Here is a 21,039-nt window from a genome sequence, read left to right on the forward strand (position 1 = left end):
AAGAAGCACTTGAGAACCTTTTGTCATATTAAATGTTCTAATCTGAAATGGTAGAATGGAACACAAATAGTGATCATACTGTATCTTTTAGATTGTAATTGCTGATTTATAAGGCTATATTGAGTTTTTTGTTCCAAGATTTATGAAGAGCTATTTATATACAGTGGTGTGAAAAACTATTTGCCCCCTTCCTGATTTCTTATTCTTTTGCATGTTTGTCACACCAAATGTTTCTGATCATCAAACACATTTAACCATTAGTCAAATAAAATGCAAGTAAACACAAAATGCAGTTTTTAAATGATGGTTTTTATTATTTAGGGAGAAAAAAAATCCAAACCTACATGGCCCTGTGTGAAAAAGTAATTGCCCCCTTGTTAAAAAATAACCTAACTGTGGTGTATCACACCTGAGTTCAATTTCCGTAGCCACCCCCAGGCCTGATTACTGCCACACCTGTTTCAATCAAGAAATCACTTAAATAGGAGCTGCCTGACACAGAGAAGTAGACCAAAAGCACCTCAAAAGCTAGACATCATGCCAAGATCCAAAGAATTTCAGGAACAAATGAGAACAGAAGTAATTGAGATCTATCAGTCTGGTAAAGGTTATAAAGCCATTTCTAAAGCTTTGGGACTCCAGCGAACCACAATGAGAGCCATTATCCACAAATGGCAAAGACATGGAACAGTGGTGAACCTTCCCAGGATTGGCCGGCTGACCAAAATTACCCCAAGAGCACAGAGACGACTCATCCGAGAGGTCACAAAAGACCCCAGGACAAAGTCTAAAGAACTGCAGGCCTCACTTGCCTCAATTAAGGTCAGTGTTCACGACTCCACCATAAGAAAGAGACTGGGCAAAAACGGCCTGCATGGCAGATTTCCAAGGCGCAAACCACTGTTAAGCAAAAAGAACATTAGGGCTCGTCTCAATTTTGCTAAGAAACATCTCAATGATTGCCAAGACTTTTGGGAAAATACCTTGTGGACTGATGAGACAAAAGTTGAACTTTTGGAAGGCAAATGTCCCGTTACATCTGGCGTAAAAGGAACACAGCATTTCAGAAAAAGAACATCATACCAACAGTAAAATATGGTGGTGGTAGTGTGATGGTCTGGGGTTGTTTTGCTGCTTCAGGACCTGGAAGGCTTGCTGTGATAGATGGAACTATGAATTCTACTGTCTACCAAAAAATCCTGAAGGAGAATGTCTGGCCATCTGTTCGTCAACTCAAACTGAAGCGATCTTGGGTGCTGCAACAGGACAATGACCCAAAACACACCAGCAAATCCACCTCTGAATGGCTGAAGAAAAACAAAATGAAGACTTTGGAGTGGCCTAGTCAAAGTCCTGACCTGAATCCAATTGAGATGCTATGGCATGACCTTAAAAAGGCGGTTCATGCTAGAAAACCCTCAAATAAAGCTGAATTACAACAATTCTGCAAAGATGAGTGGGCCAAAATTCCTCCAGAGCGCTGTAAAAGACTCATTGCAAGTTATCGCAAACGCTTGATTGCAGTTATTGCTGCTAAGGGTGGCCCAACCAGTTATTAGGTTCAGGGGGCAATTACTTTTTCACACAGGGCCATGTAGGTTTGGATTTTTTTTTCTCCCTAAATAATAAAAACCATCATTTAAAAACTGCATTTTGTGTTTATTTGTGTTATATTTGACTAATGGTTAAATGTGTTTGATGATCAGAAACATTTTGTGTGACAAACATGCAAAAGAATAAGAAATTAGGAAGGGGGCAAATAGTTTTTCACACCACTGTATGTCGTCATCACATACACGTTTTCTTGTTTTAAAGAAAGCTCTAGCCTTTTCATCATTTGGTGCCAGTCACTCACTGCACACACACAGAGACAGTTATATAAAAAACTATCTTAAATTGTATTCATGCTGGTGAGTTAAGCAAATTGATCATAAGCATGTACAGTAGTTTGAAACTTATCTTGAATACCACGTACTGTGAACCATCAGTGCTCCTAGCTTGAGGAACATTACTTTGTATAAAATATTTAAATAAATGGCTGAAAACTGGGAAAAGTGTGAATTTCTTTCTTCATATAGTCTTCTCTGTTCTTCTTGCAGATCATGCTTCTGAAGTGCAAGTGACCATGATGTTGACAGAAAGCTGCAAACTGCGTGGTTTACATCACAGGTGTGTTTAGCTTTTTCCAGTTCTAAAAAAAAAGATATCCAACTTGATTCATTGTTAACAGGTTTTTTTTATATGTTCTTTGAATTATGACTAGCTAGTATTACTGGAGGGTGGCACGGTGGCGCAGTGGGTAGTACTGCTGCCTCGCAGTTCACTTGGAATCTGCCTGTTCTCTCCGTGTCTTCGTGGGTTTCCTCCGGGTACTCAGGTTTCCTCCCACAGTCCAAAGACATGCAGGTTAGGTGCATTGGCGATTCTAAATTGTCCCTAGTGTGCTTGGTGTGTGTGTGTGTGTGTATGTACGCGCCCTGCGGTGGGCTGGTGCCCTGCCCGGGGTTTGTTTCCTGCATTGTGCCCTGTGTTGGCTGGCATTGGCTCCAGCAGACCCCCATCACCCTGTAGTTAGGGTATAGCGGGTTTTGTTTTTAACAGGGTGCTGTGGGCATTTTAAAATCAAAGCTCTAAAGATTGTGTATTTAGAGTGCAGTTGATAGACACTCTGTTATTTTTGTCATTTTTTACTGCAATGTTAAAAACAGTTCCTTGGACTTAGAAATTCTGAGTTGGACAAAATTTTATTTTTAATTTTTATTTTTTGTTTTTCTAATTATTTTACTCATTTAACACTAGAATTACCAGAGCCTACGCGAAAACTCGTAAATCCAGCCCACCTTAAATCCTTTCTCACCTCTCCATCAGCGTCAGCAACCTGCTATCCCATCCCCCCGCCCACCATCGCAGTTAAAGAAGCAAAGAAGTTACTCAGTGCTCAGTGTTTATCTTCAAGTGAAGTGCTGGAGCTTTATAGAGTAAAAAAAGTACATCGTCATTTGGAATACATACATTTCATACATAGTTGTTAACACAGAAATGTTTTTCATGTTTTAGTAATAATTGCCAAAATGTAGACATAAAATGTATAATGTATTAAGCCTGAAATGCAAATATGAAATAAACACTTTCATAAAAGGTACAAGTATAACAAAATAAGTGCACTTTTATTCAAGAATTTAACCAAAGAAAAACGAAACCAGGTTACAGTAGGCGGTTGATACGACAGCTTGCGTGGTGCAATGCTAAGAATTGCTGCCTTCCAAACAAGAGGTCGCGGTTTCGATATCAGCTGCTTCCCAAATTTCACATTTTCAGAAGTGAGCTGCTCTTATTGTTAATATCATACAATAAAAACATACATTTGATTTGTGTCTGTAAATTTATAGTTAAAGTTAGCCTTTTTTTTTTCAGTTTTATTCTCTCACTCACGTTCAAGCTCCCACACACCCCCTGGATCTGACTCCATTTTCAGATAAAGACGTGGTATAACAAACAAACTTGTTTTATTATACAACCTCTTTATTTGAAAACCGTATCAGATCTTAATGCGCAAACGAGACTGGGACTGACAAAACTGTGGACATGGATGTGAATGGTGTGCGTGACTAAGAATGACTGTGGATGTGAAATTTTTATTCAGTTTTATTTTTGATTGTTCCTGCTCACACTGAATTAGTATGCACCTTCTGATCCATGATGTCAAAGCCGCACTGACAGAAAAGAGAGGTATATATGACATTTGGAATAATTCAGTTTATAACCTGTATTGTACATTTCGGAAAACGTTGTTGCACTAATGCAGCATTATATTCATTTGCATACATTCATGCAGTTGTAGTTAGTGACCGCGTTTGTTTGTTTTTTTTCCCCGATCTTGGCCAGTGTCCACATGTTGCTGCATGTTGGTATTTCTTTTGAACTCCAGCAGATGCAGAGGACAGAATAGTATAGAGAGGTCAGCTCCATGCTATATGCAATCATCAGTTTCAAATGTTAACAGTTCCCACACACACCCAAGGACCGTCTTTACGACATGTGTATAAGGTGTGAAGCCTGAAGTCCAAATATCAAATAAACACTTACACAAAAAGTACAAGTATAACAAAACAAGTGCACTTTTATTCATGAATATAACCAAAGAAAAAAGAAAGCAGGTTACGGTAGGCAGTTGATGCGACAACTTGCGTGGTTCAATGCTAAGAACTGCTGATTCCCAATCAAGAGTTTCTGGGTTCGGTGCTGGCAGCTTCTCAAGTTTACTGTTTTGAGTAGAGAGCTGCTCTTATTGCTAATATTATACAATAAAAATATACATTTGATTTGCGTCTGTAACAGCTGCTGTAAATTTATAGTGCTTGTTAAAGTTAGCGTTTTTTTATTTAGTTTTATTCTCTCAGTCGCTCGCCCTGAGCTGACACTGCTGTTTTCACATAAAGATGCGCTATAACAGAGGTGAACTCAGATCGGAGAAAGAGAACAGAAGCTCTCCCTGTAAGAAACATCTACTCACCATATAAGAACAACACAGCTGCTCACACTGCTCAAATCTTAAACAGTGCCAAACATTTCCAGCTGCTTCAGCTCATTGTTCACATGTACACACCAATTGGCTCTGCCTCTTTCCACTTACACCATGTCAAAGGTAACCCATATGCCACACCATCCGGGAAGGCCAGGGTCCACACCCAAGGCTAACCCGTGACCACACATCAGGACCAATAGGCTTTAGCAGCCTGGAGACACAACCAAAGTGCTCTCTAAATGCTGTGTCTGTGCTCACCACCCTCCGCTGCTCAAGGGGCTGCTTTTTATAGCTGTCTTCTCCAGGTATTAAACTACCTCAGACAGATTGTAGCCACCTGACGTGCATGTCCCTGTCAGGTCTGGAAACCAGGGATACTACAGTATTTATAAAAAATGAAAATATCAAATTTGACTGTGTTTCTGGTCAGTTTCATGAAGATTAATGGGCTTAGGATTTAATAATAAATGCTGGCCAGTGAAATGTGCAGCTTTTCATACAGAAGTAACACACTGCTTGTAACGCATTACATTTTATAATAAATTACTATATGACATCTCCTTTCAACCATATTATGCTTTTAAACATTTACACTGCATGTTTGTAATGCTGGCTTCTTGTGGTTTTACTTTCACCTACACGAGTTAAATGGCTCAGACTAGCCATACTGTGCACAGTATTATGGAAATTACATTTTTCCACAAGAAAATAGTAATATTAAAGCAAATAATTCACAAATTTTGTATTTATTAAGAATATGACAGATGTGGATTATGCAAAATGGGTAATGTAAGCATTTTTTTTTTTTTTTTCCTCATTGATGTTTTTTTTACATCATTGGCCATTGAACTGGACTGGTCACTATTATGTTTCATTGCATCATAAACTGTTTTGTCTCATGAAAACAGAAGATTACATTTTTTTCTAGGCCACCACAGGAAACTACAAGGGGTAAGTAAATATTAAAAAAAAATGTTTGGTGTATTCCTTTAGCACTATTTTCATGAAAACCTTTAATATATGCAAGTGTGACAAAATATTACAGAGAATATAATGTAAGTATTCTGAAAATGTCAGCTGTACTCTACATTTTTTTAATCTGGTAAAGTAGATGATGAATAAATAATTCACTCTACACTGTTTCCTCTTCAGTAATTTTATGGTTAAATCAAAACACTGTGAACTTCCCATTATGTATTTGGGCATGCAAGAGCAGTTATTTACAAGTCAGAGACTGAAGTCATGAATTTACAATTTATTAAGTGACCCAGTGTTCTAAGAAAAATCTCTTGAGCACAGATTCTGAGCAATAGTGTTTTTTAAAAATGGGCATGTTTTCCTGATCATTAAATGTTTCCCATGATAAAGATGAATAAATTAACTATTTTACAATTTATTTGAACAGCTATATTAATTACACAAAGTACATAAATGTTATCCCTGTCCTATTAGCCAAAAAGGAAGCAGAAATTTTTGTTTTCTGTTTATTTGGACATTCATCATGTAACATGAGATCATAAAAATATTTCATTATGACAGAAATTTTGTCATAATGAATATGGTGAAAGACTGGGTAATGAAAAGTAGAGTTTCGCTTTCCTATAAGACACATGTCTTTGTAGTCAAACAGGCAAACAAAACCTTATTTTCCCTGTGAAGTTCTGAGTTAAGAGCAGTAAAGAAAGAAGAAATGTGTGAAAATTTTTGCCCAAAACCATACTAGAAATCTTTCTAAGTTTTCTATAAAGTATTAGGATACATTTTTTTCTGTCAGAATAAAATATGTGGTTATGAAGACAATTAAAAATAACTGCACTCGACTTAAAATTCCATAGATTAAAAATGAGTAAAGTTTCATTTTAACACTTGTAGCTTTGTATTTTAGGTGGAATAATACTAACCCTCTTTATGATGGTTATTTTCATGCAGAAATCTGCTTCCCATCAGTCATGTGTGCACAGAAGAAGGTGAAAAGCCCATGGTACTGCTTTCTTACATGAATTGGGGCAACCTTAAACTCTTTTTACGTCAGTGTAAGTTGGCCGAGGCTAATAATCCACAGGTAAGGCATCATTTACTTCATTTCTTTTGTGTGTCAAAAATTTTGCTGTGTGATTAAATGTGAATTCATGCAAAAATTACCAGAATTTTGATGTTAAAAAAAGATATTTTGCAACAATGCATGCCTAAAAGGTTTTTTTGCCTTGAAACAGAGATATATTCATTTTTTTTAACTTTGTTTCACTTGTTAAATACAATACTTAATTTTAATGTTAAAATTTTAAATATTCTAGTATATTAAACATATATTATTTGTTCAATTTTATTGTTCTAATAGACCTTCTCAAATATATCACTCAAAATGATTTCAAGTCAATTAAATTCAAAAATCCTTTAAATTATTGGCTTAATTTTAACTGTTTTTTTATTGAATATTATTAACATCTGCTAGGTGATTCTGTCGAGTATGATTACAGCAGTAAATAGGTCTGTTGTTCAGTTAAAGAGTTTGATCGTGATTAATCACACATTTACTACTTTTAACTGCATGTTAACCAATTTCGTTTTTTAGTTTCTTCAAGTATGTTGCTATTTTCTGTAAAACAGAAATAACTGATTATTTTCTTATACAAAAAAGTTTTAATAAACCCTTGCCCAGGTACAGTATATTAAATTATTCTAGTTAACTCACTGAACTTTTTTGTATTAAAAAAAAGAAATAACTATACAGTAATGACAATAACAGTGAAACACTAATCGGTCAACACCACAAAGCTGTTTTTTTTTTTAGTTTTAATCCACATCACAATGCAAATTAATCTAACACTTTTATAGGTTCTGTCAATAATCCTGTCTTTAAAATGACAGAGGGATGAAAAATAACACATTATTGATTTTCTGACTATTTAGCCAATTGCTTAGGCATACTAGTTTATTTACAATGATTCATTAAGGGATACACTCTTTTTTATTAACAACATATCTTTTTGTTGTTATTCTATTAAAAATTATCAATATATCTTTATTTATTTTCAACATAGTGTTATAGTTACTCTCACCATTTGCCTATGTGGAAGTAAAAGTTTATCTTTTAATGTTCAACTGAATATAAGTTACTTGTATCCTGTTTCTTTTATGTCTTTAAAATTAATGACATGGTACCTGCATATTTCTCAGGTATACTTTGTGGGGTGTTGGGTAATTTTTGTGACAGATGGCTGGAGTGTTCTTGGAGTAGGGTGGACGGCACTGAGGCTGTTTTTCCTTGAAAGGGTCCTCAATGAGATATTCCATTCACCACCTCTCCACTTCATTTATAGTTGCTGGCTTGCTAGCACTAGATTAAAAGCAGCAAGAAGGAGAAAGTTGGCAACATGTGCTTTGGATGGGAATTAAAAAGTGTGTTTTGCCAGGTGTTGGAAGGGAGATGCAAGAGACCACCTCTGTTTTGTGTGAATGAGTGAGAACAAACACACACAAGGTTAGCTCTCATATAAAGGAGTGCGTACACTCATGATAGGGCAATGTGTGACTCGATCAATTATCAGCTGATAGTGGGACAAGTTTATAAAAGCATTGCATGAATTCAGTATAGGATTAGCAAAAGGTATATTTCTATATTTATGTGGGTGCCTCTGGAATTCCTTCCAACAGCACTTCTGGGTGTAGCAGACGTGCTGACATCCAGGGCTCTACAATCCTCCGGGCACCCCCCCTGTGGTGGCCACAGGCCCCAGTAGGGTTGAGCTTCCATGCTCGATTCCCGTGACCCCCATACAGACCAGGGCGGCTGCCCTCTCTTGGTCCTAGGGAGGTATAGTCTCTATCCCGTCCTGGCTGGGCATTACCCCCAGCTGTCTGCCACAACATGTATATATATATGTATATATGTATGTATATATATGTAAATGCATATATAGTGGCAGTCCAGATTGGCTTTATGCTTCATAGGCTGCTCCCAGGAGCCTTTTCAATCCGTAACCGTCAATATTCTTGTACCGAGATGAGCTGAAGAAATGATGACACACATAATCAGTGAGGAGTTGATGCAGAAAGTGTCAGTACTTTTATTAAAATCAATTCAAAAACAAAGTGCAATTAGTGCATCACATCTAATTCATCTTCTGTTTACATTTGCTTATTTGGCTGATGTCTTTATCCAAGGCAATGTAAACAACATTTATGGTACAATTTGTTATATTTCATTTTGGTTTTCTAATTGGAACACAGGCAGGTCAAGTGTCTTGCTCATGGTCACACAGTGTCAGTAGCGGGATTTGAACCACAACCTTAGGGTTTGAAATGAGAGCCTTATCCACTATACCACACTGCCTGTTTTATTAAATAATCTGATAAAACCAAAGTGAATGTGGAGGTTAAAAGTCCAAATAAATATATACATAAAAAGAGGTTAAAATCCAAAGGCAGACATATTCTTTTTAAAACCTCGAGCCAAGGTGCTGCTTTCTAAAGTCCAATGTCTTCCCAACTTACCATCCTCGAATTCCTTAGTACAAGATGAGGAGACATCAATCAGCAGACGTAGATAACTCTTTGATACCACTTGGGTCCCTGTTGCCAGTCCTGCTGGAATGTACAGGCTGCCACACCAAGCTGTACTCCCTTCGACTCCCGCTGCTATTTCACTGGCCTTTCTGTGGAGGAGGTTACAACAACGACAACAACATTTATTTATATAGCACATTTACGTACAAAAAAATGTAGCTCAAAGTGCTTTACAAAATGAAGAATAGAAAAATAAAAAACACAGTAAGACAAAAAAATAAGTAAACATTAATTAACATAGAATAAGAGTAAGGTCAGATGGCCAGGGTGGACAGAAAAAACAAAAAAACTCCGGCTGGGGAAAAAAATAAAATCTGCAGGGATTCCAGACCATGAGACCCCTCTGGGCATTCTACCTAACATAAATGAAACAGTCCTCTTTGTATTTAGGGTTCTCACAGAAGGACTTGGTGATGATGGTCATGTAGACTTCTGGCTTTTAGTTCATCAATGTTGGAGCCTCATGATGCTTTGAGTAGGTGGTGTTGGCGCAGGCCACCACCACAAAGAAACCGGAAACAGAAACAGAAGAGAAAGTAGGGGTCAGTACGGATTTTAGAGCCACCATGAATAGTTAATATAATGAATTGAACATACAAAGTATCAGGATTAAATTAAGGTGAAGTTATGAGAAGGCCATGTTAAAGTAATGTGTTTTCAGCAGTGTTTTAAAAAGGTTAGTCCTAGAGTAGTTGGTCGCTCCTGCTTCCAGTCTGCTCAGCAGAAGCAACCCTCAAACCTCTCTTGAGCATCAGCCACACACTCCTTCACCGAGGCTTTCTGTCCTGTCTGCCTGCCACACATCTATAAATGTGTGTGTATATGTATGTATATATATATATATATATATATATATATATATATATATATATATATATATATATATCTCCATCCATCCATCCTCTTCCGCTTATCCGAGTTCAGGTTGCGGGGGCAGCAGCTTAAGCAGAGAAGCCCAGACTTCCCTCTCCCCGGCCACTTCTTCCAGCTCTTCCGGGAGAATCCCAAAGGCGTTCCCAGGCCAGCCGGGAGACATAGTCTCTATAGCGTGTCCTGGGTCTTCCCCGGGCCTCCTCCCGGTTGGACGTGCCCGGAACACCTCACCAGGGAGGCGTCCAGGAGACATCCTGATCAGATGCCCGAGCCACCTCATCTGACTCCTCTCAATGCGGAGGAGCAGCGGCTCTACTCTGAGCCCCTCCTGGATGACTGAGCTTCTCACCCTATCTTTAAGGGAAAACCCAGACACCCTGCGGAAGAAACTCATTTCAGCCACTTGTATTCGTGATCTCGTTCTTTTGGTCACTACCCATAGCTCATGACCATAGGTGAGGGTAGGAATGTAGATCGACTGGTAAATTGAGAGCTTTGCCTTACGGCTCAGCTCTTTTTTCACTACGACAGACCGATGCAGAGCCCGCATCACTGCGGATGCCGCACCGATCCGCCTGTCAATCTCACGATCCATTCTTCCCTTACTCGTGAACAAGACTCGAGATACTTGAACTCCTCCACTTGGGGCAGGATCTCTCCCCCAACCCTGAGAGGGCACTCCACCCTTTTCCGGCTGAGGACCATGGTCTCGGATTTGGAGGTGCTGATTCTCATCCCAGCCACTTCACACTCAGCTGCGAACTGCTCCAGAGAGAGCTGAAGATAACGGCCTGATGAAGCAAACAGGACAACATAATCTGCAAAAAGCAGTGACCCAATCCTGAGTCCACCAAACCGGACCCCTTCAACACCCTGGCTGCGCCTAGAAATTCTGTCCATAAAAGTTATGAACAGATTCGGTGACAAAGGGCAGCCCTGGCGGAGTCCAACTCTCACTGGAAATGGGCTCAACTTACTGCCGGCAATGCGGACCAAGCTCTGACACCGGTTGTACAGGGACCGAACAGCTCTTATCAGGGGGTCCGGTATCCCATACTCCCGGAGCACCGCCCACAGGATTCCCCGAGGGACACGGTTGAACGCCTTTTCCAAGTCCACAAAGCACATGTAGACTGGTTGGGCAAACTCCCATGCACCCTCCAGGATCCTGCTAAGGGTGTAGAGCTGGTCCACTGTTCCGCGACCCGGACGAAAACCACACTGTTCCTCCTGAATCCGAGGTTCGACTATCCCCCGAATAGACTTTTCCAGGGAGGCTGAGGAGTGTGATCCCTCTATAGTTGGAACACACCCTCCGGTCCCCCCCGGTCTGCCAATCCAGAGGCACTGTCCCCGATGTCCATGCGATGTTGCAGAGACGTGTCAACCAAGACAGTCCTACAACATCCAGAGCCTTAAGGAACTCCGGGCGTGTCTCATCCACCCCCGGGGCCCTGCCACCAAGGAGTTTTTTGACCACCTCGGTGACTTCAGTCCCAGAGATGGGAGAGCCCACCTCAGAGTCCCCAGGCTCTGCTTCCTCATTGGAAGGCATGTTAGTATGATTGAGGAGGTCTTCGAAGTACTCCCCCACCCCACCCTAGCGTCCCGAGTGAGGTCAGCAGCGCACCATCCCCACCATATACGGTGTATATATATATATATATATATATATATATATATATATATATATATATATATAAATATATATATATAAAATAAATATATATATATAAAATATATATATATATATAAAATATGCAGTATATAAATATATATACTAGCAAAACACCAGCTTATGGAGAAGTAGTGTGTTAAAGAAGCAATGAAAAAGAAAAGGAAACATTTTGAAAATAACGTAACATGATTGTCAGATGTAATTGTTTTGTCACATATATATAAACATATATATACATACATATATACATATACACACACACATATATAAACATATATATATACATACATATCTAAATATATACATATACACACACACATACATATATATATATATATATATATACACTCAGCAAAAAAAGAAACGTCCTCTGACTTTCAACTGTTTTTACTTTCAGTAAACTTAATGTGTAAATATTTGTATGAACAGTAAAAAAGTCAACACCATAAGCCATAAATAAAAAATGTTTCACAATGTGTCCCTGAATGAAGGGAGGCTCAAAATCAAAAGTACCAGTCAGTATCTGGTGTGGCCACCAGCTGCTTGAAGTACTGCAGTGCATCTCCTCCTCATGGACTGGACCAGATTTGTCAGTTCTTGCTGTGAGATGTTACCCCACTCTTCCACCAAGGCACCTGCAAGTTCCTGGACATTTCTGTGGGGAATAGCCCTAGCCCTCACCCTGTGATCCAACAGGTCCCAGACGTGCTCAATGGGATTGAGATCCGGGCTCTTCCACTACGAGGATGATCAGCTGTCCTTCCTGTCTCCCTGTGGCGCTGTCTTAGGCATCTCACAGTGCGGACATGGCAATTTATTGCCCTAGCCACATCAGCAGTCCTCATGCCTTCCTGCAGCATGCCTAATGCACGTTCACGCAGATGAGCAGGGACCCTGGGCATCTTTCTTTGGGTGTTTTTCACAGTCGGTAGACAAGTCTCTTTAGTGTCCTGCGTTTTTTGAACTGTGACCTTAAATGCCTACTTTCTGTAAGCTGTTAAGGTCTTAACGACCATTCCACAGGTGCATGTTAATTAATTGATTATGGTTAATTGAACATGCATGGAAAACATTGTTTAAAACCTTTACAATGAAGATCTGTAAAGTTATTTGGATTTTTAAAACATTATTGTTGAAATACACAGTCCTGAAAAAGGGACGTTTCTTTTTTTTGCTGAGTATATATATACAGACTTTGGGGTGCGAGCAACTGTTGCTGGGGGTGCCAGAATATTATGAACTATCGTATCTGTTTAAGTTTTATTTAAATTTTAAATAGAAGGAATTTTTATTTAGTCGACAGAATATTATTCCGGAATAAATCAACTCAAACCTTAAATAACTTATAATATTTTGCTCTCCATAAAAATATATCCTGTCTAAATTATACAAGTTAGAAATAAAGTAAACGTTAAAAGAACATTCAAGTTTCTTTACTCTTATGTTATTTTATATAAAATCTTGCCTGAAGAAGGGGCCTGAGTTGCCTCGAAAGCTTGCATACTGTAATCTTTTTAGTTAGCCAATAAAAGGTGTCATTTTGCTTGGCTTTTCTCTATATAAAAAATAAACTTAAATTTTAAATATCCCAAAAGATTTTGCTTTCCATAAAAATATATCCTGTCAAAAGTATACAAATTCAAATATGAACATGGTGCATAACAAACCCTGGAAATATAAATAAAATTTGTTCTTTTCAGCAATAACAAATCAAATTATTCAGTTGTCTTTGCTCTTATGTCATTTAATCAGAGCTGGACGCCTGGCATCTTTTTTTGGCAACAAGTTCGTTTGTTTGGTGTGAGGTTCTGTGTTGTGGAGATTCTCAGGATGGACTGCAGGTGCTCATCAGTGAGGCGACTCCTGTGTGCTGTTTTGTTAGTCTTCATGACTGAGAAGAGCTTCTCACACAGATATGTGGTACCAAACATGCACAAGGTTCGAGCCGCATGTAGACGGAGCTGGAGCATTTTTGCAGGAATGGAGTGAATAAACTGTGCGGGCCGTGCAGTATCGTACTTTGCCTTCAGTGTGCCATTACACTGCAGCTCAATCACCTCCATCTGAATCTGCACAGGTGCAGTTTCCACATCAACGGCAAATGGGTTGCAAACAACTCAAAATTCTTTTTGTTCTTCAAAGTCACCAAAGCGCCGTGCGAACTCAGTGCGCAGTGCGCTCAGTTTATCAGCAAAGTGCTATTTGGGAACACCGTTGTGCCGACTTGGTTCAACATTACTTGGCAACAGGGAAAGTGGGGCAAGTTGCACTGGTGCATTTGTGTCTCCCATAAAAGTAGCTTCACTTGAAATCACTTTGTGATTTTGCACGGGTAAAAATGTCTGCTGAAGATTCTTCTTTAACTCTTCTGCTTTCTGTATCTTGTGCATTGCATTCAGGTCTTTCAGGTTATCTTGATGTTTTGTCTCATAGTGCCATGTTAGATTAAATTCTGTAATTACAGCCACATTAGCTCCACAAATGAGACACACGGGTTTACCGGCAATGTCAGTAAACATATACTCAGCCTCCCATCGGTTTTTAAAGGCTCTATGTTCAGAATCACCTTTTCTCTTGGCATCGTGTGGGCTAGCTTCGCAATAACTTGCAGCATCATAAGCTAGACTTGATTAACGCGGTAAGTGTTCGGCAAGGCAGCTGAAGCGCTGCATTATGGGATCTGTAGTTTATTGTGTTACCAGCTCTTCATATCCCCGGGCCATTAATAACAATAATATATAAAATGATCTCGGGCGGATATAATTACACGCCAAACCGGATGTGGCCTGCGGGCCTTGAGTTTGACACATATGGACTAACTAGAACTTGAAAAGATATACTTTTTCAAAAGTGATCGCACAATTCAGATCGAGTTGACACGCACTACAGTACATCGAGCCCGCGTGCTATCGTGGTTTTGCCTGCGTGCCTCAATAACTTACCTTCCCCTCGCTCTTACTTTTTTACCGTTCATCTAATGAATACACTGAGTATGGCTTTACCAAAACAATCATTGATCGCGAATAAAGTATCCATTATTCATAAAGCTTCAATTGGTGATCTGTCTTTCTGCTAACCGCATATTTTTCATCGTCTCAAACCAAGGGGATGCGAGGCTAAAATGAATCGTGAAGCGCGCGTACATACTCAGTGCATACCCTCTCGGGAATTGATCCTCGGACGCCGGCTCTAGAGGCGAAGCTTCTATTATTGCGCCACGGCGTGTGGTTTGTCTATCTGAGCATAGCTGTGTAATTCAGTTTTTGTTCAGCACTCTTTGGAACTGTTGCTTTTTGTCTGCGCACTGCGTCAGTTCACGTGAGCCCCTGAATATGGTTTTATATGTCACTCGCTCGCTTCTAATTGTTTCGCTTCCTTCTTAATTATATAATGTATGTTTTCATCAGCGGTTTTTGGAGCTCTTCCTGGTTTTCTACGTACTGCGTGATTACGTGAGAGGCGTGATGATGTCACACGAAACTCCGCCCCCCACAGCTTTCGCACTCAACTCCATTACAGTATATGCAGAAAAATAGCTTCCAGTTATGACCATTACACGTAGAATTTCGAAATGAAACCTGTCCAACTTTTGTAAGGAAGCTGTAAGGAATGAGCCTGCCAAATCTCAGCCTTCTACCTACACGGTCAGTTGGAGATTTAGTGATGAGTCAGTCAGTCAGTCAGTCAGTCAGTGAGGGCTTTGCCTTTTATTAGTATAGATATAAAAATAAATAAATAAATATAAGTTTAGGTGTATATATAAAAGGATGATGCCAGAATCCTGACCTAAGCAGCAGAGTTTTAAACACAAAGCCAGTTGTTAACCTAGAAGAAAAGATTTATATGGGCAAAAGAAAACTGACATTGTTTGGAAAGCATATTATGGTCTGCAACCTGGAGTCATCTTTTCTCTGTTGCAGATGACACTGGTATTTGATGTGTATTTAAGGAAGAAACCGACTGATTTCTGTAATAATCATTTAGCATTTAAAATGACTAATAAAGGATAAGCCTAGGGAGTTGACCATTAAGACACTGAAGGAATGGCTACTGAAAACTAGGCACAGTAGTCATATGTGAATGAAAGATTAAAAATCAGTAAATCTGTTAGAAACACTAGTAATTTTTTTTTAATCAATGTAATTGTATCCTCATATAAAAAGGTATCACTTTCTATCAAAAAAATGTGGGTAGGTTCACATGTTTGAGTGTTAGTATATGCTAGGAGTGTGCTATATGTGCATGCATTCACTGTCTCTTGTGACCTAACAGGATAGACAACTGCGTGTGCATGTTAATTTCCTGTATGATTAGTATTTTATTCCCTTTGGATTCATACATTGCTTACATTAAGGTTAAGTGTCTGTTTAAACTTTTCTCATTGTAATAATTTTGTTTGTCTTAGTGTAATTGTTGTAGTCTCTACCCCCCCATTTTTGTCTCACAAGACCTGAAAAATCATCTTTGTGCAGCAAACTATGCTGTTAGAATAAAGAGTAAACCAATAGTCGTTTTCATCAAAAATGGTCAGAAGGACTTGAAGTTTTGCATGCTAAATCCACTGACTCCAGGGATTTACCCCCTAAAAGGATACAAGATGTAAAATGTATTCATTTTCACAAAACTTTGAAAAAATGGGGATTGGTTATATAAGCATGGGGCATGTTGCTTTATGTTATTTCGATGTTGCTGATCAGAAGTATCATAACATTTTTAATATTTGAATAATTGGGGTCACGTCCAGGTTCACATGCTGAGTAGAGTTTTTATGTTCTCCATGTATGTCCATGGATTTTTTTTGGGTTCTTTGGTTTCCTCCCATAGTCCAAAGACATGCAGTTTAGGTGGATTGGCAACACTAAATTCACCCTAGTGAGTGTGTTCAGCCTGCGATGGACTGACAACCTGTCCAGGGTTTTTTCCTGGCTTGTGCACTGGTGCTTACTGAGATAAGCTCCAAACCCACTGCACCCCTGCTCAGTCTTAAGTAGACTTAGAAAATGGTATGGTTTTGATTGTTTACCAGTGGCCCTAGATCTCTTAAGAACCACTCCCAGAAGGCAAAAATTAACAGATTTCAAACATAAGAATGTGGGGGTATCGGTTTAGACTATTTTAAGATAAGTGATAATGAATATGATTTTTTTTGTTTGTTTTTTTCAACCTGTACTTGTAATGTAACCCTCTATGGAGCATTATCAGTGTGTAAATGACAAGTTTCTGTTACACTTTTAGAATATTTAAACTTTACACATTTTAATATATTGAATATTTCATGCAGCTATTCTTGTATATTATGTATTTGTACCCTAAGAAGTAAATCATTATATTTGTTAAGAATACCCACAAGTAGGGCGGCTTATGCTAATTCAGACTTTTTAAATTATTGAACATTACTAAGATGGAAGGGAGAAGTTTATATAAAGTGGGCAGCAAATAACACGAGATTTTATTCAGGGTTAAATATTTTAGTCTGTACCTCCTTCATATACTGCTTTTTTTTTCTTTTATGTAAGCATTTTTCCACCAGTAATCTCTAAGGTGACATGCTGAGGGAACATGAAGATTGATGGGTATATTTAAAAATGAATACTTTGTATGCTTTATGTATTTGTAAAAAAAGAAAATATATAATCATGTATTACAGCTATTGTTGCTATCCAGCACAGTGAATTTATTTTATGTTTTCTTTATTGGTCTTCTGCAGGTTTCATTCTCTGCAACTTTGTAATTGCTAAGTTGAAATCCAGCAGTCTATTTGTGAAACAGGTTTTCAGAGAACAGGATATGTCTGTAATCGTCATCTATGACAAATGTTTATTGTCCTTGCGTACTAGTTGCCACATAAACAGTATTTCTCCATTTATGCTTTTTGTATAAGCAGTTCCATTTAGATTTTAAAAATAAAAAACAAAACAATGCAAAAGATGAATTTTGCAGAAATTAATATAAGCCTTTTTGAATCCCTGTTGCCTTTTTATTATTGACTGTGACCTTGTTGTAGCAGTTACATGGTTTGATTAATTGCATTATTTATTAGAATTAGTTCATTAGAGTTATGACTACTTGAACACTCAACAGGAATAAGCTACAAACACATGGAACAATTATATGGTGGGAGTGGCATCTCCACCAGAACTTCAAAAAGCCTTTTATATCCTGTTGAATTGTTTTTTAATTGAATTTTAAAAGGAAGTCTTTATTCATAATGTATTTCTTTTGTCTCCATGGTTTGTTGATTACAACACTGAAAATGTCAAACTGAATTTTGCAACAATGTGTTTTCAAGAAGCAAGAAACATAGTTTCCCAGCATTTATTTACTTGGGTGGGTGGCTTGCTCTAAAAAGCTGTATACAATTCAGAAACCTATACATATCCTGAATTTATATTCAGACAGTAATATGATCCATCCAATTTCTATTCAAAACAATACCTGTGAGAGTAGGCACAATTTTGGTTTGCCCAGCACTCAAGCCTACCATGAGATGAAATCCCTTAATATTGTTCTCAGTCTGTTGCACTTCTCAGTACTCTATACCTGACACAATCTGTTTTGAGCTGTCCAAACAGGCTCCTATAATGCAACCTAAAACCAAACACCCTATGGAAAAATATTTTTGTTTTGCTTATACAGTAATCCTGCTATTTCCTACTATTGCCTGCAGTCCTGTTAGGAGAAGAGTGGGTTACAACTGCACTGGTAAACCAATTTTCCACTTTTGTACCCAAAGCACAGCAGCTACATTCCCAGTTATTCTGTCAGTATGCTTCCTGTCCCAATTCATATTTAAGACTATTTATATGTTTATAATATTTATTTATTTAGGTGCTATGGGAATTTCTTAGTGGGCAATTGTTTATGTAAGTTATCTTCAAATGGGTAGCTCCTAAGTAGACAATTCATGGAAAGCAGTAAGGTCCAAATTAGTGAACTGGTTGAAAGAGGCATATTGCTCAGAAATTACATTTTTGTCATCAGATTGTATTTGGCACAAAGCAATCCATGATTAAAGAGTTTAGTTTGTTTTTTATTTTTATGAAACAAAATACTAGAAACGTGTTTACTTTTTGTATGAACGAAGTAGTAAATCAATAATGACCTTGTGTTTCTATCAAATGGAAATTAGCATGAACACAACAAAGTGGAATGTAAGACATCGTAAGTGAAAACTCTTAAGTGTTCATAGTATGTGAATGTAACATATGAACACATCTGCATAGGGAATCACTTTCCTCAACAAGAGAGGAGATCCATATCTCTGTACTAAAATATATTTATATCAGTGTTTCCCGGTATGTCCTTAAACAAAAGAAGATGCACTTAAATCCAAAGAACAAGCAAGTAGCCTAACAGTGTGGGTTATTATAACAGAATGAGGTTTTTTGGATCACTACCCTTGAGTCTCCCAGTCATCACATACAATATTCATAATGCAATGTTTGGGTTTTCTTGATTTAAGCCAAAACATATCATATGAGACTGTTTGTTTTTTTTTTCCCCCTATAAGATCCCGTAACTCACAATGCTTAAGTTAAAAGCAAATATTTCATTAAAAAAATTCAATGTGTTGGTTGCTTAAGTGTGTACTTACTTTGAAATGAAGGTTGTACATGTGTCCAGATTTAACCAATCATTTTCTAGTGATCAAAGCTAATTTGCTTTCGGCTGACATCAATAGATATTTTCCCTGTTAGCTTATTCTGCAGGATTTTCCTGATGGTTGCTGGGTTTTAAGTGCACAGGTTACCATGTTTTACAAACTGGTAGCAGAGGAAGTATGAGATCATTATTTTTGAAAGGTACAGATTAGAAGAGGGAGAGTTAATTGAATTATGATGTCTGCATATATTATGTAATACTGAGAAGATCATCACTGAAAAATGGAGGAAACATGACACAACTAGGATATTGCAAAGATCTGCACATTCTTCTAAAATTAAAAAGGAGAACATCACTTGTAGACTACTAAGAGACCAATGGCAACCTTAAGATTCTAAGAGTTTTTGGCAGTCTCCCACAAATATTATAGCCATATTTTCCACAAATCTAAGATGTCTGATACTCTGGCAAAATGGAAGCCGTTTCTTTTGGAAAAATGTGTTATGCTCTAATGAGATAAAACATTTTGACAACAAATCCAAAATATGTTGTTTGCAAAGTAAACACATCACATCACTCTGTGATTGCTGTCAGACATCTTGGAGGCAGTATCATACTGTGGTGCTACTTCCCCTAAGCAGATATGTGCTATAATCAGAACAGAGGGGAAAATGAATTACTTCAAGTGTTAAGGTATCTTGAGAATTATTGTACTCTGCTAGCAACATAAACCTTAGTCAATTTTAGGACACATCTGTAATCCAACACATATAAGAAACTTACCTAAGGAATCCTTATAAAAAGGGAGACAGATGTCATTGATTTGCCCACTTAAAGCATTTAGAACAGTGGTTCCCAAACTTCGTCCTGAGGACCCACTGTGGCTTCAGGTTTCATTTAATTAGCTGTTGGGTTCTTCTCTGTGAATCTGCATTCAGAAAAGCCCCGCAGCATGATTTTTACATTTAGAAGAAACTAGCCAACCCGCGGCGTAGCATACGCCGCATAATCAGGCCGCTTTTTAAATGATTTTTAAGCACAAAGGAAAAAATAAACATTTGAAAAATCCGTAATTTAATAAACCACCAAGAAAAGTAACATTGCAACAATGCACGCTATGAACCAACATACAATTGTCCGTGACTGAAAACCAGAGGAGCGCCGTCGCGCCTTCAAAGCGAAGGATGGGGTTGAATGGCGCTCGTTCAGTACACACTGCCCGCTTATGTGTCCGCCCCCAACTCCCTACCTGAGTCACTTTCGTCTGTGTACAGTCCACACGCACCTGTGAGTCACGTTGACTGTTAATTTTCCAAACACCGCCTCAGTCGGTTTCCACGTTGAATTTTCATTGTTCTTTGCGGTTCCGGCTGCTTTTTTATATATAATACACCAAGTCACATGGGGGTTTACAAAGGGTAGGGACGTAATCAGTGCGAGCGTACTGGGAATTTCTCGTTTGTGGGGAACAATTGCAAGCTACGGTCTCCATCACGAATGGGGTTCAACGGCTTACCTACGCCTCTCCGCGCCGGGTAGACACACGTTGATCCATTCAGTGTAGCACGCGTGCAGTACCGGACATACAAGTGCATCACAGACCTGTTAATGCTCAATCTCACGTGGCTGAAAGCCACTTGCCCCTCTAAGAATTTGGACGCCGACGCTGTTGGGTCGTGTAACTATTTGGCAGGCGGAGTCTCGTTCGCTGAAATAACCAGCCAAATCGCTCCACCAACTAAGAACTGCCATGCACTACCACCCACAGAATCGAGAAAGAGCTATCAATCTGTCA

The 21,039-nt window shown here is 38.5% G+C and overlaps 1 protein-coding gene across 2 annotated transcripts in view; it reads left to right on the top strand.

Moving 5' to 3' along the window:
- ryk (receptor like tyrosine kinase) overlaps positions 1–21,039 on the top strand; it is a 216,293-nt gene that overhangs the window by 175,205 nt on the left and 20,049 nt on the right. For both annotated transcript variants that reach the window (XM_039762357.1, XM_039762358.1), the window contains exons 11-12: positions 2,100–2,169; positions 6,455–6,587. In XM_039762357.1, coding sequence (XP_039618291.1) covers positions 2,100–2,169; positions 6,455–6,587 — 203 coding nt within the window. The remainder of the gene's footprint in view (positions 1–2,099; positions 2,170–6,454; positions 6,588–21,039) is intronic.

Source organism: Polypterus senegalus, chromosome 1 (assembly GCF_016835505.1).
Source record: "Polypterus senegalus isolate Bchr_013 chromosome 1, ASM1683550v1, whole genome shotgun sequence".
NCBI classification, from domain to species: Eukaryota; Metazoa; Chordata; class Cladistia; order Polypteriformes; family Polypteridae; genus Polypterus; species Polypterus senegalus.